Genomic DNA, 25,001 nt, shown 5'->3' with positions numbered 1-25,001 from the left:
AACAGCTCTTCACCTCCCCTGCCACTGCTGCCCAAAACCTCCAAAATGAGGTGAAAGCAGCTTTACACCTGCTTAAAGGTGGCTCAGAAACTCTTAGGAAATGACATTTTAAAAACCATTTACGTAATACATTTAATAAGTGGAGACTGGTAAAAATTGATGGAGGTAATCTTTAAAATTTAATACAGATACCTTACACAGGTGGCTTCAATGCTGGGGACCAAATGCTAATTTACAAAAAAAAAAAAAACAAACAGAAGAGCATTTCAAATGAGACAAAATATTAACACATATTCATGCATATTACCACATTGTAATAACTTCAATTTAATACTGAATTTAAAGACAGGTAATTTGCAGGCTCTTTTGCTATCACTTCTTTCAAGTGGTGCCTCATTTTCTCCATCACTTCACACAGGCTACAAGCTTTTTGCCTGTTTTATAAATAGCCCCCTCATCCTTTCTGTGTATTTTCAGATACCAGGGTGTCAAGCACTGGGTTTCACCAGCAGGAATTAGCCTGATATTGCTAATCTGTGGCATAAAAATCAAACTGAGTGACAACTCCAAGAGGAAGCTGGTTGTTAGGAAAGAAGTGTGCCAGCAATCATCATTTCTCAGAACAGAGCATAACAAATACACTGCTGTTGGATGGGAATTCCTTACAACATCCACGTATCAAGAAAAACAAGGATGGGAAGGTGCAGCTTTCAGTTCAAGAGCCAGGGAGGCTCCAAAGATGAGGCATTTATGAGGTGATATCCAGCCCACATTAGTCAAATTTCATCAGTGTCACTGCTGCCTTCCCTTTATAACCCTGGTGCTGATCCTCCTTTCCCCTGGTAACTCCCAGACCTGGGTGATGAGTTATCCCCCAAACTGGTCCCATATAAATCCATATAAACCCAACAGTTTTCCACTGGCACACCTCTCCGAGACATAATCAAAGAAATATCTCTGTGATCACCACGCTGACGTCCAAAATCTGACTGAAATCCTTGTCCTGAGCTGCTCAGAGTGTCCAGGCTGACAGGGAACAGAGAAAACACAAAACGCAGAGTGAAGATGCTGGCAAATCTACCGGTTCTGCCAGCTGCATTTTAGCAGGGGAAGGCTATCAAGGAAAGAAAAAACGTGAGGTAAATACTGGCAAACTGTGGGGAAAAAAGGGAAAGTGCAGGAGCTTAACGCAGAAAAAAGGTGAAGACAAGGAAGTGTGGAAGGATGGTAAAGTGCCAAGGCATGGACACACTCCAGGTTAGAAACAGACATGTCTGAGGCAGATCTAGCAGTAGTTTTATTATAATTAATAAAATATATAATTTATATGTTATATATTTTAATATATAATATATTGTTATAAGTGCTATATTAATTATATTAATATAATTATATTAATTAATATATAATATAAATATATATAATATATAATATATAATTAATAATTGTTGTGGGAATGAAAAAGGCCTTCTAAATTCCTGTCTGGAATGAGTGTCACACAAAACCCAAAGGTTTTTTTCAGGGTGAAAGCAGGTACCAAGACACCAGAATTTTTAACACGCAAGGATCCCCATTTTGAGGGTTTACCCAGAAGATCTTGGCCAAGTTGTGCAAGGCTTCAGGAATAAACAACTTCTTCCCTTCTCCTCTTCCCTCAAAACCATGAAAAAAAAGCACAACAATTTCGACTGCCATCAGGAAAGAGAGAATTTTATATCAAACAATTGCCCTGGGCCACTCAGCTAAATTAAGTCAAAGGGACTGCTGGCAGGCTTAAAATAGGCATGTGTTTAAGAGCTTTCCTGGCTTTGTTGCTGCAGTGGAGGAAAAAAAAAATATGAAGCTGCAGATGCATAAATTTGAAATTGAAAATATCATCAATATCTCCAAGACAAGTATAATTAGGATTAGTAAATTAATTCTGGTCTACATTGCCTTGCACGAAGCTTAAATGAGAGCAAAGTGAGAGAGATGCCAGATACTCTCTTTCCCCTCCCCGTTGCTTTGTATTGCTCTGAAAACAGGTTCAGTAACCACCAGAAAGAGAGATGTGGGATTCTTGGCTGTGTGGAGGGGTGCACCACAGCAAGGACACTGAAAATTATCTTCAGCACATCACCAAGGGGGCTGGCACAGCCAGGATGGCACAGGAGCAGTGCAGGAACCCCTTGACAGGTGTCCGCATTATCACTTTGGTGGTTTCCAGCAATCTGATTTCGTGACGAGCCTTCCTGCACCGTGTCACAAGGAATTTCCCTCCCTTTCAGACTGTGGTTTTCAAGCAGCAGCAGCAGCAGCAGCAGAATTTCCTCCTGCCAGGTTCCATAAGGAAAGCAGGACACCCTCCTGGCAGCGGAAATCTGCCGTGACCACTTCTGTGATGCTCACAGGTACTTTTCATTGCTCTATAACCTGTTTTATTTTAAGGGAAGGGTGCCCACAGGGGCTCTTCTGGGCCTGATCCAACTAGCTGGAGTTATCTTGAGGGTAATATTGTTATCTGGGCAATGGTGGTCTGAGGATGAATCCGTTCAGAGCATCATTCAGAAACCAGGCCCCCCTAAAATTTGTATCAAGATGCAAAGAACATGCTAGCTAGGTGTGTTTTCAAATATGGGTGAAGTTTCTGCTACTACAGAAACTACACACATCTCTCAGCATCTGCTGCAGAGAAAGATAATAAATACAAATTCAAGGAGAAAGTGGCTCTGCCAACACAAGCGCCACAACAGCCACAGCTACCCTGATGTGTTTTAACAGGCATTATTTGCAAAACCACATATTTTGACAGATCAAAACGGCTCTCAGCCCAATTACAGCCATTTTAAATGGAAGATATCACTCACCCTTTCCGAGCTCAAGCCTACGGGCCCCCAGGCAGTGGCTCAGACATGCTCGGAGCCCTGCCACGGATGGAGCCTGTCCATAGGGGCAAGTGGAGACCTCACAGAAGCCGCGGGCACGATGCCGAATTTATCCGTGAGATCCTGTGCAGCCTGTGACAAGCAAGAGGTCAGAAAATGTATCAGAAGAAGTCCCTTTTGAGTGGGAAATCCGTCATCCAGCTGCCCTGTGTGCTCCCAGGTGAGTCTGGTGCCTCACACTCGGGCACCCCACACCTGGAAGTTTGAGGGCAGACGCTGCGCGCCCCGAGATGCCACCACAAATAAATAATTACTGCAGAAGGACAGGCTGCATTTTGCCTCATCAGCCGCACAAACAGCAGCAGGCTCAGCCATTAGCAATTAATTAAAGATCAATGGCATGCGAAACCCCAGGGAGCACACGTGCAATTAGCAAATGTATTTAAAGCAAGCCACAAGCCCGCAAGTTTTTTTTGTCTGACACCAACTCACCAAGGCCATTCTTGTCCTTTTTTTGTTAAAAACCTCATCCCACTACCCTTAACAAGCCAGGGGGGCTGAGGGAGGGTTACCCACAGAGTTCCACTTGGCAAAGCACATTTCCAGCACCCTGCACTGGGTCCGAAGCCCACGGACATGAGTCATTCCTCAGCGAGTTTTCCTTGTTTATTCCAAGGGACCTTGGGTGGCCCGTAAGCATCCTTGCCAAAACGAGTGATCTCTAATAGGCAAATTAATTAACTTACATGCTCTGCTTTCACTGGTTTGATGGCTCGGGGATGCCCTGCACAGTCCAAAGTTGAGACACTGCTCGGTAAACACCCTGCGTGCACCACCAGCAGACCCAGAGCGGGCAACACAGGGTTAAATTTTAAGTTCAAACAATTGCTTTGAAATTTAAACTTCGCTTTGAATTGCGTTGAAAGTTAAACTCCTCTGGCATGGGCAGGTACATTACTGGGGAGTTTCATAACCCCTTATATCTGCAAAGAGCCCTATGAGACCCGGCAATTAAAAGGGAAAAGGAATTTAAAAAAAAATAAAAATAAAAAGGAAGAAGGATTTATAATTCCTAGTCTGAATCCCAGAAATGGCTACAGTTTGTCACAGCCTCTGGAACAGACAGAAACTGCATTTCTTTCCTCCCCGGAGTTCCCGAAGGTAATTCTGCCTGAAAGAGCCTCCAGCCAGATCGCTCCACGCTGGGCATTATCACTCTCCACATGGATTTCCCTCCTTTTCCTTAATGGAAGAGTTAAACCCCAAACCCCAGCTGAACCGCTGGGGAACGCTGATGACGATGACAATAATATTAGGAAGAGGAAGAACAACAACAACAACAAGAAGAAGGAAAAAAAGCAGCGATTTACCGCCGCACAGAAAACGCGAGGACCGCGGATTTTCCTTCCCGCGTCGCACTCACCTCCTCCTCCTCCCGGACCCTCAGCTCTCCTTCCAAAAGCAGGGATGGAGACCCGCGCGGGAGAGAGCCAGGAGCAGCAGCCTCCGGCTCGGCTGTCGCCACAGGACCTCTCTCCATCAACCCCTCCTTCTTCTCCTCCTCCTCCTCCTCCTCCTCCTCCTCCTCCTCCTCCTCCTCCCCTGGCGGTACCCGCGGAGCAGCAGCGACACAAAGGAGCGCCCGGGTAGCGACAGCTCCGTGCCAGCCTGGAACAGCGCGAGGAATCAAGGAATTTCATCGTTGTCTTGTCTTCTTTTTTTTTTTTTTTTTTTTTTTGTTAAAAACCTCACAAGAGCCCCGTGTCCACAAGGAGCTTTCCCGGAGCTGCCTCGGTGCTGAAAGCTCCGAGAGTTTGCTGAGACTCAGTTGGAGCAGCATCCAAAAAACGGTGCGGCCCCAAGTTCCAAAGACAAACCCCCCAGGCTAATGTTTTTCCTTGCCCAGCCGCAGTTCTCCATCCCACTGCCTCTGTCACGCTTGCTTTGTTTGGAAATGAAAGGACTGGGATGGTATTTCATGAAATTGCTGCGTTCCCCCGAAGGCAGCTGTTAAAGCAGCACTAAAATTTCACCAGAAGGCAAATCACAGGGGCAGGGAGGAGCTGCCCTTGCTTGGCTTTCCCAAAAAAATGCCCACCGATATTTGCACCTGCATGTTCACCAAGCAACACAGGAGCACCTCTAGGTGGAGATGGAAACAGCACACAGGTGACACTTGTGTGTGTGTTAAAATAAAAAGGGAGAGACTGGCACGCCCAAGTCACTCAGCCCATCTTAGCAGGAAAGGTAAATTTAGTAGAAATTTAGGTGTTCAGTACAGTGGGGACATCAGTGAGGTTGCTTGGATCCAACCCTTGCAAACGGATCTGCAGCTTCAGCTCCTGGCACCTCGGAGATCCTGGAGCAATGGATGTCTCACCTGCTGGAGGAGAAGCTTGAACTGGTGCCTGGTGTACAAATCAGACCCGTGTGTGGTCTGGTGGTTTGATTCAGCGTGCTTTTCTACGCTGGATGGAGAGGAAGGTGCCACCTTTCTGGGAGCTGATCTCCAGGGAATGTTCAGGGAATGTCATACTGAAGAAAGAAGCCCAACCCAATTCAAAACAAAACAAAAACCAAAACCAAAACAACAAAGCCAAGCATTAAAAACCCAACAAAAAAAACCAAAAACCCAAAACAAAACCAAAAAACTCAAACAAACAAACCTGCCAAACAAACAAACAAAAAACCCACAAAAAACCAAAACCAACTGAACAAAAAAATGCAGCACCAAAACCCTCAAGACAAAAACCCAGCTGTATCACCTTGTATCGGTCCCTGGGTTAAATATTCCTGGGAAGGACTCAGGAAGGGGAGAAAAGAAGGGAAAAAGAGACTGACTGAAGATTACATGGTCTAAGTCTCATTTCTTTATGTGGCAGGGTAAAACCCTGAATTTTGCACACCCTGACCTCGTGTCTAGGGGCGCTCCAGCAATCCACATCACACAATCCACATCTTTTGCCTTCTCCCCAGGAGAAGGGAGTGGATGCAGGGAGTGTCTCATTTCAGTGAGATTTGTGTATGACTGGCAGGGGTTTAGTTTTTATCCTTGTAGTCAACCATATGTGCCCCAGAAGGCAACACTGAGGGAAAATTAGGAAGGTCTGGAGTGCCCTCAGTCCCTGAAGCTCATTCCATGGACAAGGAAAGAGGATTTTTCTCCTGCAGGAGCTCATTTTACCCTTGGAATGTTCATATGTCATTTATCTCTGGAAGATCCAGACCAAGAACCAGAATTTGATCTCAAATGCTACAAGTGGTGAGGATAGAGGACAGAGAAAAAAAAATATATATTTATTTATTTATAACAAATAAATAATTTGTTGTTCTTACCGTGATTTTTTTTTTTTTTTTTTTTTTTGCCAAAGCAGCTCAAGCTATCATTCAGATGGAGTTCCCTAACTGGAAACTGTTCTGTTCTCACAGTTCCAGTCATGACTTTCAAAAAAACTCAGGTTTGGGTCTACAAGGCAAAGCAGTTTCACAGGAATGGGATGGAGCCTTCTTGCCAGCAGGGCACGATGGAAAAGAAGAGGGATGTTATTGGTAGACTGTAAAGCAAGACTGCCTGGAAAGTGATATTGCCACTGAAATTAAAAAACAAAAAGAAAAAAAGAAGAAGGAAAAAAAAAAAGAAAAAAGAAACAAAGAAAAAAGAAACAAGAAAAAAGAAGAAAAAAAAAGAAAAAGGAAAAAAAGAAACAAGAAACAAGAAAAAAGAAAAAAGAAAAATAAAAAGAAAAAAGAAAAAAGTAAAAAAGATGTTGTAAACACTTGCACACTGGGCTTTGCTTACTTCCACGTGTAGTTAACCCAGATGGCCATGTGACTACAGCTGAATATGAGATTATGTACCACAGGGCACTTTGGACAGGAAGACACTGTACCTGCAGTGCTGTGCCTAAAAGAAAATGAGACATTTTCTTCCATGTCTTGTGTACAATTTAAAGACACAAAGAAACGGTCAGAGAAGCAGAACATAGAAGAAAGTAAGCCCAGTGGGTGTTTGGCTTTTTATAGTTACTGGAAGATGGGACATTGTCTGTGTGCTGTGTGCTCCTGACATTGTCCAGAAATAGAAAATAAATCCATCTTGTATTCATTCTCCTTTTACTACAGAGATAGTACATTACAAGGTTTTGCATTCCTGCCAATACTCACTGCCAAAAGAGTAAATTGCCAGTTTTCACAAAGTTGCACATTGCTCCATAAATATATATTCAGCAGGGGCAAATACCTTCTCCTTTTAATACCTGTGTTATACTTCAACACATTTGATTAGAGAGATGCATGTGCTGGGACACAGCTCCATTTTTTTACATTCAAGAAGAAGGGGGAAAAAAACCCCCTCAAATTTATGTAGGATGCATCCTTTCTTGCTTTTGGAAAATGAAGGTGAGGCTGTCCCACCAACACTCCATATTGACACATTCCCACCTCCTGTCCCTGTGTCCAAGCTGATGAAAAGAGGGTTCCCACTCTCTTAAAAGTGCAGAGCAGTAAAGCCACTGGAAGGTTTTTGGCAGCACAGCCCTAATGGAAAAGCTCAATTTCACTCATAAAAGCTATGCAATGAACAAAAGGTATTATGGAAATCCTGGTATCATTCACTTTACAAAATAAATGGGGGAAAAAGTATCTGGTAGTGCCTACAGAGGAAACTCTCCACAGTCTGACAAAAAAAACAAGGGATTCATCAACTCTAAAATGATTAAGAAGTTTGGTTTTAACTTCCTCTTTTCTTTTTTTCCTTCCCGAAACAGATCTTACTAGAATAAAACAAAGGCAAAAAGATCTCTGAGAGCTCTGCCAGTCTCTGTCAGTTACGTATTTTGGGAAGTGGGGTGAGTCCACATGAATTCTGTTGTCCCTATCTTCGAGATAATTCTGTTGCATTTTAGAAGAGCATTTGAGCTATGGTTGACAAGTGCTCTATGCAGTTCTCTTATCACAAAAACCTCAGTAAGGAAAAAACCTGGGCCCTCTGAAACCATCTCAAACCATAGAAGAAAGGCAAGTGGCACTTGCTGATACAGAGATAATTCAAATCTTTTATTTAACAAATGAAAATATCTTTTATTTCCCACGGAACAGTCAGAATTTTGACTGTAGCATCATGAACTGCAGAAAGTATAGAAGTGTTTTGTCTCTAGAGCCCTGTTCTTCTGCTAATGGTGATGAAAAACTCTGTGGATCCATGATCTGGCTGAACTTACCTCAAGTTCTGTGCTATAAAAATGGCATAGGTCTCCCTCCTGGGAAACCTTGGATAGTTTCAGACCCCAGCCTGAGTGGACTGAAGCTGCTAAACTGGAGGAAAGTTTTAATTTCTTACTCCCACCTCCCCAGAAATTTTTCACCTTGGGGAATACATCAAAACTAGACTGCAAATTATCTGTCAAATGCTAAAGACACTGCAGGATGAGGCCATGAAGCCCATTTTCACCACAGCAGATCAGCTGACTTCTTATTAAACCATACTCCAAAACTTTCTTGAATCTTTCTGAATTTTTTCTTTCTTTCTTTCTTTCTTGAAGTCTTTCTTGAATCCTGCTGTATTTCAATTTGCTGTTCCAGCCAGGCATTGCATCTGGATCCTTCCCTCTGTGAAGACACATCTGTCAAGTGAACCTGCTTAAATTCCTAGTGAGAAGAAAAGACTGAATATCACCACGATAAGAACGAAAATGCAGCAGGTGGGGATTAGTTTCTGTGTTAAAGAATCTATTAAGTACATCAAAAATACCAGCAACTTTCTGCAGCCTGTTACAGATTATTTAACCTAAAATGGTTGTCTTTTCCTGAATCTGTCATTCTCTATGTCCTGAAAACATGTTTAACTTGGGCATTCTGTCTCCTTCACAGGCCCGCATTGCCTATGTAACTAATGTAACTGCAGCAATCCTTGAAAAAATGGCTTTCTTGCCACAGGATAAATGGATTTGCAGCTGCGTGGCAGACAGAACTGAAACGTGAAAAATAAACAATTCAGTGTGAGGTGTTAGCAATAACTGTATCAAATTGTGATGATCGTTTTACAGATACAATTCCAGCGAGAGTGTGTGGTCCTTAATCAAGTGCCCTTTTAACTTAAATGCCCTATTTTCTATTTTGAATTATCATTTAGGGTAGGCTCCTGGACTTCTTCAAGGAATTCTCCAACACATCTACAGTCTAATCTCCATCTACGTGTGCTAATCATCTTTTGAACACTGATCCTGGCTGGATGCCACACACCCACCAGAAGTCCCCCCCATCACCAGCTGGGCAGAGGAGGGAAAATACAATAAAAAGGTTCCTGGGTTGAGATGAGAACACAGAGAGAAGAGACTTAGTGAAATTAGTTTATTACCAATCAAACCACAGCAGGATAAAGACAAAGGAAACTAAATCTTTAAAATTCCTTTATCCCACCCTTCCCTTCTACCAAGGCTTAACTTCTCTCCCAATTTTCTCTTCCTCCTTCCCCTCAGTGGTTCAGGGAGATGGAGAACAGGGTTTGTGGTCTTTTTATTAAGCATTCTCTCCTTCTTCCTCCTCACCACTGATGGTCTCAGATGTGGCCAGAGGATCCATCCTGGAGCTGGCTGGCTCAGCTGGACACAGGGGAAGCTTCCAGCAGCTTCTCAGAAAAAACACCCCTGTGCCACCGCCCACTACCCCAACCTGGCCATGCCAACCCCACACAGACAGAGTTTGTGCTGTGGAGCAGCTTTTATTCTCTCAGAGAAAAAACACCAGCCCAGGAGAGCAGCAAATGAACAGCACAGAAAAGGTGGCTCCTGGTGCAGCTGGGCTTGGTGATTAGTACAAAACAGAACACAAGCCACTCAAGCTTTTCACACTCGTACGTCCTAAGAAATTTAAGGCCAGATAATGAATATGGGTTGTTTTTGGTTTTGGTTTTTTGGTTTTTTTTTCCACAAAGTTCTTTTCACCTTTGAGGCCTGCCTCAGAGCAGCTGCATTTTCTTCACTGGTTTCCCTCATTTTGCAGCTCCAGCTTCCGAAGCCGGTCCTCAAACTTCGGAATGTCGACTCGGTGCTTCATCAGGAACTTCCCATTTAAGTGAAAAACAGGTATGTCATACTTGTATTTATCGTACCAGGCCGCATTCTCTGGAAGGGTGATGTCCACCTCCTGCAGAATGAACTGTGGCAGAGAAGAGATATGTCAGTTCCCAGTGGACACTGTAAAACAAAACCTGCTTGTCTTCTGCTCAGTGCTTTCCTCAGAAGGGCAGGGCTGTTTTCCTGAAGCTTGCGGGTTTATTCTTTGTGTTGCGGCCTTTTCTTTGTGTTGCGGCCTTTTCTTTGTGTTGCGGCCTTTTCTTTGTGTTGCGGCCTGGTTTTTTTTGGGTACAAAATATACGTAGCCACAACCCTTGGCTGCCTCCCCACAAGGGGCTGCCTCCCTAGCCCAGAGTATTCCTGTTCCACTCTCCTGTGGGCAGCAACCTCAACAAACACACAGCCGGGAACAAAACAGGCAGCAGAGTGCGACAGCCCTCAGTGCTTCCATTGAAAGTTTCATCCTTCAACAGAGACATCAAAAACTGGTTGGAAAACGGCGAAAATTGCAGCCACATAGTTCAAATATTCACAACCCCACTTAGTTACATCTTTCCCAAATTACATCCTGGCTCATGAAAGTTCCAAACTCTTCCTTCAGACAAGGCAACAGTATTTGCAAAAGGAGTATTTTCAAGAACTCCTGTAATATGGTTTATATTGGCTTAGTTTGCCAATACTTATTTGAGTAGCATTATCACAAAATGCTTTTGGATAATGAGTTTTATGTAAATCAGTGCTGAAATTGTCTTGAAGAGGTCATCCATGAAAGAATAACAGATGCAAATAAATCCAAGCAATTTTCTTTTTACAAAGAATGAATCCTGATTAACTGTTCTTTCCATATAGAAAACATATACAGAATTTCCATACATTACCCTTCTCTTATATGGCTCAAGAACTTCTTTCGCTTCATCACACAGAGGGCATGGTTTCTAAATGAAAACATTCAGAGTACCTTAAAGCGTGCAGTAAAACACAGAAGTTGTTTGTACTGTGAAATAACACATACAGACATTACATTCATTACTGTAAATTCAGGTTCCCTTCCCTGCACCAAGCTCCCTGCCTTAGGGGCTTTCTAAAACTTTACTTATCAGTGCAGTATGGATGAAAAAAAAAACCCCAACAAACTATCCAGCTACTGGGTATAATCATTTTACATTTCCTATTGCATTTCTCATGGGGCAAATTTTACAGTTTTCTAAATCAGATCCAAGGGAATGATCTGAAAGTATTTTCAGCAGCAAATGAGCACAGCTGCAGGTACCACTGCTGCTAAAACAGGAATGAGAAAGCCACACAAGTAACTTCCAGCCTGTCTCAGATCAAGAAACATGGCTCAGCTCAAATGGGAAAAGCAGGCAATTTAAGACTGGGTGGCTTTGACTGCAAGAAATTAAGCAGGATCCTCCAAACAGCAGAGCTGGAAGGAAAGTAACCTCCAGAAAGGAGAAATGGCAAACACCTTCAGTGTCTTAACCCCTGATCAGGTCAAAAAAAACCCCTCACATTTCTGAAAACTCCCCCATCTGAGTTCTGCTGACACCAAGGCTGTAACTGAAGAATTAATTCATATGAAAGCATGCTGCTCCAATGTTTGCAACAGCAGAATTTGGCCCACAAAATTCACATGGCAAAGTACATGGAGGTGAACATGACTGCTCTGTCCCTCTGCCCCAAAACACCTCCCGCAGCTGGAAAAGATCTTCTTCTCATTCTCCCTCTGAAAAGTCTTCCTTGAGCTTGTTTAAATGTGAAGTTAGCTTGCAAAACAGCTACTTTTTATTTCCTGTAACGTGAATTTTCCAGTGATGTGAATTACTTCGGATTAAACACTCTGCTTTTATTTAGATCCAACCTAAATTGCCTTTCCCACATGGACAAGTCCTTGTGCTCCGAAAACCCATGCAGGACACTGAAGTGTCCTGTGCTCCTCATAGTCCTGGTTGCTTTTGGTTTGACAGACACTGGTGACTGAAAGGAATTGACCCAGAACCCTGCACACCAGTTTTGCAACACACAAAAAAAACCCCCAAAAAGCTCCACCCAGTTAAACCAGGACACACTTGGTTCCTCTAGGCCTGTGGAGAGCTTCCCAACATACCGGGCGCATAAATGCTTTTGGTAAAGATGGCTAAACTTTTTTTTTTTTTTTTAGGAAAAAATATAGTTTCATTCTCATGGCAAGCTTAAGCACTCGGTGGTATTGGCTTAAAATCAGAAGTGAATTATTTTAACAAACAGCGAAATCTTTTGTAGCAGTAGATTTATATAAGCAAATGTTGCTGGGGTGGTCAGAAAAGGGGACTACAAAGGGAAACCCATTTGATAGCTTCTATCAGTTTGATCCAGAAGTCATAACTCCCCTTCTGCTTTCTCCTCCTCTTTTCTCCTTATTAAAAATAAGAAGGAGGCAAACAAGGGATCATTCAGCATAAGATAACAGTGTAGATTAGATTTTTTTAATAGACTGCACTTTTCTTTGCAATTGCCAGTGAACATTTGAAGTTAACAGCAAACATTTAGAGTTAAAAAACACCTTCAACAAAAGGCCATTTCAGGGAAATGCTGGAAATCTGCTACTAGAAAATTTGATTTCACACAGTGCCTTCCTTACTAGTTAGGAGTTTTAAGACACATTTTAATTTTAAAAAGAGAAATTTTTTCCAATTTTTAACCCAAAGGTAAGAGCATTATTCCCTACCTTACCCCATTTGAATTATGAATTAGTTGAGGCTAACTGGGCACGGGGAGAGAAAGCTGCAACTTTAAAGTATAGTTCTGATTATTAAATGGATGCTGACCTATTATTTTTAACCTATTCATTTGTCACACAGTTTCCACACTCCTGTATGGTTACAGATGGAATGAAAAAACACTGTGCAGGAGGAGGAAAATATTTTAATCATATCTAAAACCACCACACTGATGTCAGCACTCTCAGTGCTTTGCATTTGTAGTTATTCTCCTCTTAAAAGCTGCAACAACCACATAAATTCAGCATAACCCATCCTGTGCCATCCTTTATAAAAGTGCAGAACTATGCAGGTAATAATTGAAAACAATTCATGAAATGTGACAGTCCACAAATGACCCTTCCTGCTCATCTCATCTGTTTTCTAAATATGCCTAGGAATTCTACACCCATTTTTTTCTGCTGCCAACAAAGCAAAAAAGAGGGTAAAAGAAAAATCTACTTTTCCCTCACGTGCTCCCAGCACTAATTGGATACATTTTACAGTCTCACAGGTGGTGCTGAAATTAAACATGAGCACTTTGAAGAGCCTGCTTTGACTGCTGATGCTTGTGGTTGGCAGATTGTGTGTAACATTTCATCTCTGCTCTCCATTTTCAGGGTGAAACTCTGGCAGCTGGGCCAAATCTTCAGCTGGTAAATGAACCACAGAGTCACAGAGGCAAAACTGCCCTGAAATATTTGTTGATTGCTAATTGTTGATTGCTAATTCTTACAATGAGAGCGGGACTGTGCAGCAAAGCCTGGTGTGCAGAAACCCACTGGGTAAAACGCCAAACACCACTCTGAATGGGGGAAAATAAAGGGCAAGGACAAGCCATCTAACCTGCAATTCCTGTGTTTCAGAGCTGACAAACACACAGTCCTGCCCAGCTTTATTGTGTGAACAGCTCTTACCTTGGTGAATAAAGTCAAGGTTGGTTTATCCGTGCTGGCTGAGCAGAGTTGTCTCCCCAGTGGGCTGGGTGAGTGCCTGGCTTGTGGCAGGGCTCTGCTCAGGAAACAGAGCACCATCATCCTGTTTCAGGCAGTAAAAAAAAAAACAAAAAACCCCTCTGAGTTGTTCCAAGTTATAGCTCATGAAATTTAATGTCAGGATAAACGCGACGCTTCCATGGCGGCTCTAAATCACACACAGCCAAAACATTCAACCCAGGGTTTTTATCCTCACACTATCAACACATTCATCAGGGAGGTGGGTTTACTATGTGGCAGGCCAGAAACGTTGTGCAACTCAAAAAGCAGCAGTTCCATTAAAAAAAAAAGAAGAAAAGAACAACAAAACACCTACGTTTCCTTGTTGAAATGCCTCTTTTAAATTCCCCAACACAAATGCTGACATAAATGCACTATGCTGTTCCAGCTCCACAGATGCCAGCTGGAATTACATATTTAAAAATGCAAAGTGCTGTGCTTTGAACCTCTGTAATCTTGCTGCAGCGTTTGACATAGTCTACTTACCCGAATTATTCCATCAAAAAAACTAATCTGTGCCTAATCAGAATATTAATACAATGCGTTCTGCAGTGAGTAAAAAAAGCTGTAGCCAAGATGATTTAACTTGGTAATATTAAAAGCATTCATACTGCCCCAAGTCCTTCCTGCAATAGCAAATTAATTGATGGGTTTGTAATTCCTTTGAGAAAATCTGAGTAAGTTAAGTGTTATTGAAGGGCGCCACGCTGGAGTCTTGAAGTCACCTGTTCATAATGTCATTGATAAAAACACTGCTTCCTCCAAAATTTTGCCTTAATGTGACCTCTACAAGACTGAGGGACAAAGAAGGAAGCCAAAGGGAGTCTGCATGGTCATTATCAGCAGCCATGACACCTGATGTCAGAATTTACACTGGGAAAACCAAACTGAATCCCTTTTACCCAAAGCCAAACTGCTTCTGCTCAGTTTCAGGCCTGACTTACTTGTAGCTTCTATTATCTAAAGCTAAACACACAACGTGATGTCACAATTTCTAGCAGCTAAAGAGTGAGGAGGATCTCATTGCAGCTTCTGGGCACAGTTTGGGATGTTTAATCAAACAGAACCCAGTGCTCTTCTGCTTCACTGGATATCTCAGTACCAATATCACGAAGCTTTTTTCTAAGAGGAAAGGTTATGCAGAATAACCACTAAGGAAGAGCACTGCAGTGGACTCTAAACTTTAAATGATCTATTTCTAAGCCACAACCACAAGAAAAAAATCAAATGGGTGACAGGGCACTGCTCCACCAATCTTGCTGCACAGCCAAAAGACAGCAGCTATTAGTAAGAGTCAGCTGCAAGGGGCAGAGCAGTAAAATTCCTGTCACTGAGCAGTGACTGGCACAGCACACACTGCCAAAGGTCACAGTCCTTGGCAGCTACTGCACTTGTTTCACTTAGCAAGGTGGAAACAGAACTGCCTGGGATTTTGAATGTTACATGTGTGGGCAAGCTTGGAACCTTTTGGAAAAAGGCAGATCTGGAGGGCAGGAAGAGCCTCAGTCGGACGTGGAAAATTTTTAAACCCACAGCAAATGGAAGACCACAATGGATGCAGTTTTGGCATGAAGTGTTCACAGCATGTTGGCCTGTTCACATGCAAGATAAAAAATGGAGGAAAAAAAAAGGGTCTGCTTGCTGACAAGTTTTTTAAGAACACTTTTGTTCCCAGCCTAGCAAGCCTTCCAAATGAGGAAGATGTTCTCAAATTTTATTTTTTTTTTGATAGTAGAATGAAAAAAGCACAGATTTCCATAGATCACATTTTCCCTTCCACACATATATGTGCATATAGCAGCTCCAGTTCAGTCCAGAGTTCCCCTCCTGATCCCTCCATACTCTGCTGTCCTGAGAACAACAACTACCAAAACAGCAGCTGAAGAGGAATGAATAAAACAGTTTCAGTACCTAAACTTTGAGGCCCCACAAAGAAAAAAAAAAAAAAAAAAAAAAAAAAAAAAATCAGCCAGTAGTGCCTTAACTTCTTCATCAATTTTATGTAATTACAAGAAATTCTACTTTCAGAATCTAGCAGCAAATCTTCACTGACCAGAAGAATCTGCTGTTTCCAGGGCTAACAGGAGTCTGACTGGCTGTTTTTACAAATAACCTGAAAAAACCAGAGTCCTGCCAAAGACACTAAAACGCACAAAACTTCCCATATCATTATTCTGGATTTCTCTCTAGACTACCCCCAATTATAAAGATTTGCTTGAGGGAAAAAATGAACACATAAATACAAAGAAGGATGCTTGCAAACTTGCGAATTTACCCTCCCCTAAACCACAATGCTACAAATTTAACAAATTATTCTTTTGAGTCTGGGCTTGGCCCATGCTCTATTTTGCAAAGCCAAGTTGGACTCAATTCCCATTAACAGAATTTGCATCACCCAATAAATCCTCATCTGCAGGAAAACTAAGTTGTGACACTAAAACCATCCATTATTTAGATGAGGTAAGCATCTGTATAAACTTAATCTCAGCATCAATCAAGGAAAGGCAAGCATGGATTTATTTTCCTTGAAGTATTTACCTTTTAAGTAACAGCTGAAAGAGAATGGTGGGGATAAAGTAGGTGCAAATATCAGGATGCATGCTGATGGCAATTTAAACACCTATCTCCTGCTGTCCCTCATTCAAAACCAGCTATGGCCATCAAGGAAACTAAATTTTCTGGCAGTCTGCATTTGATTACCTACCAACGAGATGCTGAAGAGGAAAACAGGTGACACAGACCAGGGAGCCCAGGTGAGTGGAGACAGCAAACCCTGCAGCTGTGGAGATCCCCACGCAGCTCTTACCCCACCAGACATTCAGAGGAGGCCTGCAAAACACAAGAAAATCTTTTCTGCACGTGCTCATGACTCTAGGAGTCCCTCAGGGAGAATCAGGTTCTTGCAGCAGCTCGAAATTCAAAGATACCATCAGCAATACCAGCTATGTCTGTGGGGTGATGTTATGCATCAACCAGTGCATGTTTCCATGCATTTTCTCCTACAGTAACCCGGGGGAAATGCCACAGAAATACACTGCATTCCATCACAGAAAAGATGGAAGTGTCACATTTGTCAACACATTTTGCTCAGTAACCCCTCCAGATTAGAGGGATGAGGCCATGGGAGTGCATCCTAGAACCTGGTCCAGGGCCACACTTCAAATCCCAGATAATTTAAACTGCACCCAACAGGTTGCTGTAATGGCCTGTTCTGAATACTGTGCAGAACTTGCACAGAAAACCACACTACTACCATAATGTAAAGTTTCTAATGGAGCTTAAAAGTTAACAGTAAAAATAGCATAATAGAGGATAAGATATGCATCATATACATTATAGAACACAGCACACAATATTTTATATATAACCATGTATCTCATGAAATTATATTAATATCTTACATGCTACACAGCCTATAATGTTATCATATTAACAAACATAGCAATAACATTAAAATATAGGATATTGCTGATATAATACATATTAATATTTATGTAGGTCATATTAAGGTAATATTAATATGTCATTAATGCACAATTAATATTGCTTTGGTGTATTGTATGAATAATTATATTAATGCTACTGTATATTACATATAATATGTACATAATGATATTGTATATTAATTATATATATAATGATACTGTATATTATATTGATACATATCAATATATTGATATGTATATATTTTATTTATATGTACAGCTTGTATGTTTTAAGTATACACATATATACACATACATACATATAAAATATAAATATATATATTATATATATATTTAAGTATACACATATATACACACATATATATACCTATACATATGTATATATTCATACAAATATACAAATATTTTCATGAGTATATATATGTATACAGATTTATATATATGTATACAGATTTATGTTAATGTATGTGTATATACAAATATACACATATATTAACATAAAAATAATATGAAATATATTATCATGTTTACATATAAGATACACATTTGTGTGCCTATATATATAACAATACATAGATATATGATACATATTTTTGTGTGTGTATATGGGAAAAACAAATCAGAAAATATATTATAGATATAAAAAAGTATAAAAATTACAAAATAAATTATAATTTATATATAGGTATATATATGTGTGTGTATATATATGTATATGCATATGTATATTTATGTATGTATATATACAATCTGGCAGGGCTTGGGCGGTTTTGCTCCGAAGTTTCCAAATAGAAATGTTTAAAACTCTTTATTATGTTATATATCTATAATGTATATAATGCCTACATACACACGCACATATATATATATATATATATATATATATATACATATACACATACACAGATATATGTATGTGTATATATATGGGTATATATACACATATATATACATACATATACATAAATATATGTATATATACACATATATATGTACATATATCTACATATACATAGATACATATTTGTATACATAGACATATATGTATACATATCTACATATACATAGACACATAGATGTATATATATACACATATATACATTTGCATACATACATATATATATACACATATACATCAATATATGTATATATATGTGTATATATATATAAAATATATAAAAATATATAAGTATATATTTTTATATTTATATAAATATATATGTATATATATAAATATATGTAGATATACATATAAATATATGTATATATACACACATATATATACACATATATACATATACATATACATATATATATACACAAATATACATACATATATATATCTCTGTGTGTGTATATATAATCTGCATATGTATATGTATATGTAGGTATTATATTCATTATGTATATGTAGGCATTATATTCATTATAGACATATAACATAATAAGACTTTTAAACATTTCCATTTGGAAACTTCTGAGCGAGTCCCCCCGGGCCCCCCGGCGAGCCCAACAGGGTACAGTGTATCCAGAGCCCTCCTCCCTCTCTGCCCCGCAAGGAGCCGGCCCGCCAGGTGATGCCGATACCCGCAAACCTGTGCCCGGACCCTCCGCGGCGACACGGAGCCGGAGCACCGCATCCCGGGGCACCGCATCCCGGGGGAGCCGCATCCCGGGGCACCCGCATCCCGGGGGAGCCGCATCCCGGGGGAGCCGCATCCCGGGGCACCCGCATCCCGGGGGAGCCGCATCCCGGGGAGCCGCATCCCGGGGCACCCGCATCCCGGGGCACCCGCATCCCGAGGGAACAAGGCCCGAGAAGCCAAGGCCCGAGAAGCCAAGGCCCGAGAAGCCAAGGCGGCCCCGCACGCACCTGCGGGAGCTCGGCCGGGCCGCGGGCGGGGCGGCAGCGCCGGCTGTGACGCGGCCGCGCCACGGGAAGGAAGCGGCTCCGGCCCGGGAAGCGCTCCCGGGGCACAAAGGGAGCGGCCGAGGAGGCCCGCAAGAGAAAGTAAAATGCGAATAAGTAATAGGAATGGGGGGATAGGAGGGTGGAAAAGGGGCAAAGCGCTTGGTTTTAGAATTTTAGAAGTTTAATAGTGATAAGATGGTTATAAAAATGGTAATATGTTTAGAGTAATTAAAATTTGGATAATTAGTATTTAGGACAATACGAGACAAAAAGCCCAAAGAGTTACGGACGTCCGGGTACCTCTTTCGGGGCAACATAAAGCCGAAAAAGGACCCACGTTAACAGAGGATTAACCCTTAAAAGCAACAGCCTGTTGCATATTCGTACACCTCATACGTGATGCATAAATTCCATTCAAACACGGGATTCTGTCTGGGCAGTGTCAACTTCTTCCTCTTATTCCTGACGGCGTCTTCAGGGCTCAGCGAGGCGGGAAGAACTCGCTAAGAGAGCAATAAATTCTCTTTTTCTGAAAGATTTAGGTGTCCTGCTAGCTCGGTGTGAGTCCTTTCTTTTTTTTTTTTTTTAAAGGTATCTTACATAACATAGTTTCTATTTCAACCTTATGTTATAACCTAAAACTATGTTTAACACACTACTTAAGAAAATTAACACAGCATAACTTTCTAACATAACACACGTAATATTCATTTTAATATTTGTGAAAAATCCAATCATAAAATACGCGTTTTTCGCAACAGTAATGCAAAAGCAATAATAGCAATGCAATAGAAATAATAATAACGTAATAGTAATAATAGAAACACAGGTAAAGAGCTGGGCCTGTTTAGTCTAGAGGTGACTGAGATGGGATCTCATTAGTGCATATAAATATCTCCAAGGCAGGTGCTAGGAGGATGCCCTTGATGCTCCATTTGAGGTGTTTCAGTCATCAGATGTGTTCATTTTCCTTTCCCCAAAAAAGTTTTAAGTAAAAAATAGCAAGTGTCCACTGCTGGGCAGCTAAAGCTGCAGGCTCATGTTTACATACTGTAAATACATAGTGTATTTCTGTCAGGAGTTTGGTTTTGCCATAGTAGCTTGTTGGGAAGGATGAAAGTTTGACAAGAAAGTCTCACAGATATGTATGCATGGCAGAAAGATTTTTAAATGTAGAGTCTGATGAAGGAATAGAGATGGAAGCAAGTTTTGATACGGAAGAAAAGAATTGCTGAGCCAGTCTTACTGGCTAACCAAGGAGGCAAAGGGTGTGTGAGTTAGAAGGGGTTTTTATGGCTTAGAGCAGAGGATAAACCCCCCTCAAACAAGATGTTTTTACCAAGCAGAAAGATAGCACAGGTAAACAAGGCAGCAAAGCTGCAAGTAGAAAAAAGGTCTCAGAATTTTCCACTGCAAGAAAACTGAAAAACTTCTAGCTTAAACTGTAATGTACTAACTTTTAGTGATTGGAGAACAGTAACATGAATATGGTAATTACAGTAGTTATGATAGGCTATAGATAATAGTTAAGGTATAGAGATTGGTTCTACTGTATTAAGATGCTAAGCTAAAGAAAAGTCTATAATGCATTGTAACCAAACCAAAGGGTCTCCAGGCCTGCCTGCAGCTGCAGCTGACAGCTGTGGGCACAGCTCTGTCACCCACCACCCTGGGCTGCTGTAACCTCTTGGATGGAATAAACTGCATTTTGGAGAGCCCCATGGAGTCCCACATCCCTCGTTTAGGCTCTCACAGTAGCTAGCAGTCCCTAGGCCTAGAGTAGGAGACAAATCTTTAGGGTAGAGGCTAAAGTCAGCTTCTCCTCTTCATCTGTGCTTTGAGAAACACAACAGCACTCAGGGGAAAGGCTCTCCAGGGGTGTAATCCTACCCTGCTGGTGTGACACGTGTAATTAACCAGCATTTAAATTAACAGGAGGGAGAGTCAGCTCGGGATCTTGGTGACTCCTTTTCAGACACTCTCTTAATCCCTGCTGCTGAACAGAGATGGAATGCTGGCAAGCTGACACTGGCTGCTCTTTTGTTTTATTTTGTTATTGGTTTTTGGTTTTTGGTGGGGTTTTTTTTGGTGTTTTTTTGTTTGTTTTGGTTTGGTTTGGTTTGGTTTTGGTTTGGTTTGGATTTTTTTTTTGTTTTGTTTTGTTTTGTTTTGTTTTTTTGTTTCCCAGCATCATAAAATCCAGTGTCAGGCTTTGGTGTTTGGCACTGCTACAGGACAGACCTGACAAGCCTCACACAAGGGAAATGCTGAGCTGGCTCTCACCTGGATTTTACTTTCTCAGAAAGGGTGGGAGGACATGCAGACAGAGGGCAGAGGCAGGTTGGAAAGCAGGTTTAAATACAGAGACCAGCATGCTCTTGACATCTCAGGTCTCAGATTAATTTTATCCCTCTTGCTCCCAAAGCAAGTCTATCCTTCTGTGGGACATGTGTCTAAAATTCCCAGAGGAACCTGGAGGACAGAGCTCCCAAAACGGGTCAGTTTATTTAAACAAAATTGCTGCTGAAGGCAAGAAGTGATCTGGCTGTGTTCCTTTCCTAGTTTCAGCAGGATTGTCATTCTGTTGCCTAACACAGGTCAATTAACCAAACCACTGACTGGTTCTGCCAAATCAGAATTTTCTTACACTGCCAGATATGTTTATTGTTGTGCACTCAGGTATATAGACTGGTTTCACCCTCAGATCAGATTGTTTATAATACAGGAGATAAGTAAGAAAAAAAAAGGTTGAAAAAAGATGGAAAAAAGAATTTTATTTGTTTTTAAAAGGTTTTTTAGGCTACAAACATCTGCTTTGCAATTAACCAGTTTTGCTTTGGCAGGTTTTTTTACACCACTGTAGATATCTCAGCACAAAATTAGCTTTGGTTTTAATCCAGTATTTATGAGATGAATCTTCTTAATCTTCATAGTGATAGATGCAGAAAGAATTATTACTTAGAGCATGTCTCACTAACACTGTGCTTAGGAATGAGATGGATTGCTGTAAAGTTTGGTATTTAAAAATGTGTTCTGACATCTGAAAGAAGTGCAACTCCACTCCATTTTTCATTATGGCACAAAGGACATCTTTAAATTTCAAGGGCAGTTAGGACTCAATGGTTAAGTTTGCTGCACAGGTACCATGCTATGATGCACAAGTCTTCCTTTTTATTTTTTCTTTATATCTCTTAAATAAAGTGTGGACATGGTTTCACAATCCAAACTAAAAAGAACTTCTGCTCTGATGGGTTGCATTCAGTTTGGTTCTCCTCCAGATTTCTATTCTATTTCTCTATGTTATTTTGAGTTAGAATCACAGAATCATAGGATGGTTTGGGTTGGAAGGGAACTTAAATCCCATCCAGTGCCACCCCTGCCATGTCAGGGACACCTCCCAGTGTCCCAGTGTCCAGCCTGGCCTTGGGCAGTGCCAGGGATGCAGGGGCAGCCCCAGCTGCTCTGGGCACCCTGTGCCAGGGCCTGCCCACCCTGCCAGGGAAACATTTGTTCCTAATAACTGGGCTAAATGTACCCTTTTTCACCTTAAAGCCATTCCACACCTCAAATCCTGGGGTCAGCTTTGAGCACCTCACTCCAACGAGGACCTCGAGGGGCTGCAGCGTGTCCAGGGAAGGGAACGGAGCTGGGAAGGGAATGGAGCCCCAGGAGAGGCTGAGGGAGCTGGGCAGGGGCTCAGCCTGGAGCAAAGGAGGCTCAGGGGGCCCTTGTGGCTCTGCACGGCTCCTGCCAGGAGGGCACTGCCGGGGGGGCCGGGCTGTGCTCCCAGGGACCAGGGACAGGAGCAGAGGGAACGGCCTCAGGCTGGGCCAGGGCAGGCTCAGGACATGAAGTTTAAAAAAAACATCTTCACTGAAAGGATTATCAAGCATTGGAAGAGGCTGCCTGGGGGAAGGAATGACTTTGTGAAAAGCGAAATTCTTAATGCTCAAATAACTTGAGCACGGAAAATGTGACAAATCAAAAAAATAATCACAGCATCACATATTCAGTAACTTCAATAAGGAGCAGAGGAACACCAGAGAAACGTATTAGAGAATTTGATTCTAATATGAGAGAATTTTTTTTTTTGCTGTAAAAGAACAGCTTTTAGAGATCTTAGCCTGAGGAAAAGGACCTTGAGGAATATGCTTAAAAAAAACCCATAATGTGTTCCTTAAATGATGAATGCCAGTGGAGAAGCATTTTCATTTGCCTAAATGACCTGCAGAAGGCAGGGGACTGCCTGCCCATGAACTTTTCACTGTCTGGTAGCCCAAGGATCATCTGAGCACTAAACAGTACTAAATAAATACCAAATAAACTAAACACTAAATTACTAAGTTACTAAATTTATATATAATAAATTTATAAATTACTAAATAAATACTAAATAAACTAAACACATTAATTGACACACTGTGTAACAGCAATTTGAGCAGCATTTTGAGTTTATTTTTGTATCTCATGTTCTCTATTGGACCATTGCCATGGTGACACATGGTAACCAAAAATTAATTTACTGAGCACCAAGAGAGCAGTGAGTTCCAGGCTCAAGCAGAGCCTATTGGAAATCAATGCTGTTCTTTCTCTTCCTTTTAAAAAGCCTTAGGTCAGGCCATTCTTTTGCATGCAGCACAGAAAGTAATTTGTGGTATGTTTGCTCTGAGTGCTAAGACCAAGCTGTGTTTAGCAGCTTTTTTAATAGTGAAATTTACTGTGCACAAATTCCACCTCAGTGGAGAGTATTTGAGGGAGAAGATGGAAGTTTTTATGGGATCTGGGATAAACACTTATTTTAAAGCAAGTCAAGGCTGCTCTGGTAGATGGTGTCAGCCAATGCCCTACTCCCCCCTCATCTCTGAGATTATACAGTTGAAGAATAACAGGACAGTGAACTAATGGGTATAATTTTGGGCCATGTAAATTACGTGAGGGTTGTAGCAGTTCCTTTGCTGACCAAAATTCTCCCATCACATGCTCACCATCCCTTTGGCTGCCCATAAGGGACACGTGAGCAAACGGCGTTTGTTCGGCATTACAAAGTGAGCAGCAGAAATTTCATTTTACTCCTACAAATTCATACCTTCCTCCTAAAAATATCTTCCTGTGCTTTGTCCCTCAAGGCAAAAAGAGCTTCTCCGTGTAATATCCTACAGGTTTCATCACTTGAAAAAACATTTGCAGTTTGAAAGAAAATGAGGGAAAAGACTGAGTGTGAGGCTCTGCTATTTTCTTCTAGTGAAGAACTTTTTCAGGCTAATGATGTGCTTTGCAATGGTGGTAAGTAATGAACTACTAACTAATATAAAATGTGGGGTATTATTTATTTTCTCTCACATAATATGAGTTTTTAAAGGAAATGGATCTTATTCTAATACCTTACACTCTTAACACTTCTTTCAAAATTAATGTGAAGTATCATGCAAAAGTTGATTTTTGCTGTTATTCCTAATTGTTATTCCTAATTTACTTTACAGAGAAACACGAGTCATATTCTGCCCCTTTGCTAAAATGCTAACAAGAAGTGTTAAAGTGTTAAAACCCTGTATTTTGAAGTCCACCTGAATAAAAAAGCAGCGTCTTTACATTTGAAATTACAATTATTTTAAACTTAGCTATCTGATTAACATCAGCACATGGCACAAAAGTTCTGTTCACGTGAACTTTTTAAATTTTTTTTTCAGGGATATTTTGTTTCTTTCTGCTGCTTCCCCATTTGCTATCTAGTAAATAATTGACTGACTAGCAGCATAATCTGTTATAACCCATTCCCTTTAATGCCATGGACATTTTTTGCTAAGTGTTTTGTGTTTTGCTAATTATAACAGCAGCAGTGTTGTGTTCTGTGTTGATTTAAAATCAATTATAAAACTATTTCAAAAAGTCAAAACTGAGAGGTGCATTTGACTGATATAAAAACATGCTCACAGTGGTTCAGCTGCAGAGGATTTTCCAGGCCTAGGGATGTGG

The 25,001-nt window shown here is 41.1% G+C and overlaps 2 protein-coding genes across 6 annotated transcripts in view; both read right to left on the bottom strand.

Annotated features, from left to right (window-relative positions):
* MARCHF3 (membrane associated ring-CH-type finger 3) overlaps nucleotides 1-4,421 on the bottom strand; it is a 63,205-nt gene extending 58,784 nt beyond the window's left edge. For both annotated transcript variants that reach the window (XM_054653400.2, XM_077171669.1), the window contains exons 1-2: nucleotides 4,288-4,421; nucleotides 2,847-2,996 (exon numbers count right to left, since the gene is read on the bottom strand). The gene's annotated coding sequence lies outside the window, so the exon portion shown is untranslated. The remainder of the gene's footprint in view (nucleotides 1-2,846; nucleotides 2,997-4,287) is intronic.
* Nucleotides 4,422-9,198: 4,777 nt separating this feature from the next.
* Nucleotides 9,199-19,078, bottom strand: CZH5orf63 (chromosome Z C5orf63 homolog). Of its 4 annotated transcripts, none has more exons than XM_054653402.2 (5): nucleotides 18,990-19,078; nucleotides 16,375-16,499; nucleotides 13,593-13,713; nucleotides 10,816-10,872; nucleotides 9,199-10,019 (listed from the first exon to the last, which is right to left on the bottom strand). In XM_054653402.2, exons 3-5 carry the CDS (start codon nucleotides 13,710-13,712, stop codon nucleotides 9,840-9,842), a joined length of 357 nt encoding a protein of 118 aa, XP_054509377.2. In that variant the 5' UTR covers nucleotide 13,713; nucleotides 16,375-16,499; nucleotides 18,990-19,078; the 3' UTR covers nucleotides 9,199-9,839. The 4 variants fall into 4 exon arrangements, with proteins under 4 accessions (XP_054509377.2, XP_077027616.1, XP_077027617.1 ...); XM_077171501.1 differs by lacking the exon at nucleotides 18,990-19,078 and adding an exon at nucleotides 18,704-18,818; XM_077171502.1 differs by lacking the exon at nucleotides 18,990-19,078 and adding an exon at nucleotides 18,712-18,732.
* Between the last annotated feature and the right edge of the window lie 5,923 nt (nucleotides 19,079-25,001).

This window comes from Agelaius phoeniceus, chromosome Z (assembly GCF_051311805.1).
Source record: "Agelaius phoeniceus isolate bAgePho1 chromosome Z, bAgePho1.hap1, whole genome shotgun sequence".
NCBI lineage: Eukaryota > Metazoa > Chordata > Aves > Passeriformes > Icteridae > Agelaius > Agelaius phoeniceus.
The sequence above is the reverse complement of the archived record's forward strand: the minus strand, read 5'-3'. Positions and strand labels throughout refer to the sequence as shown.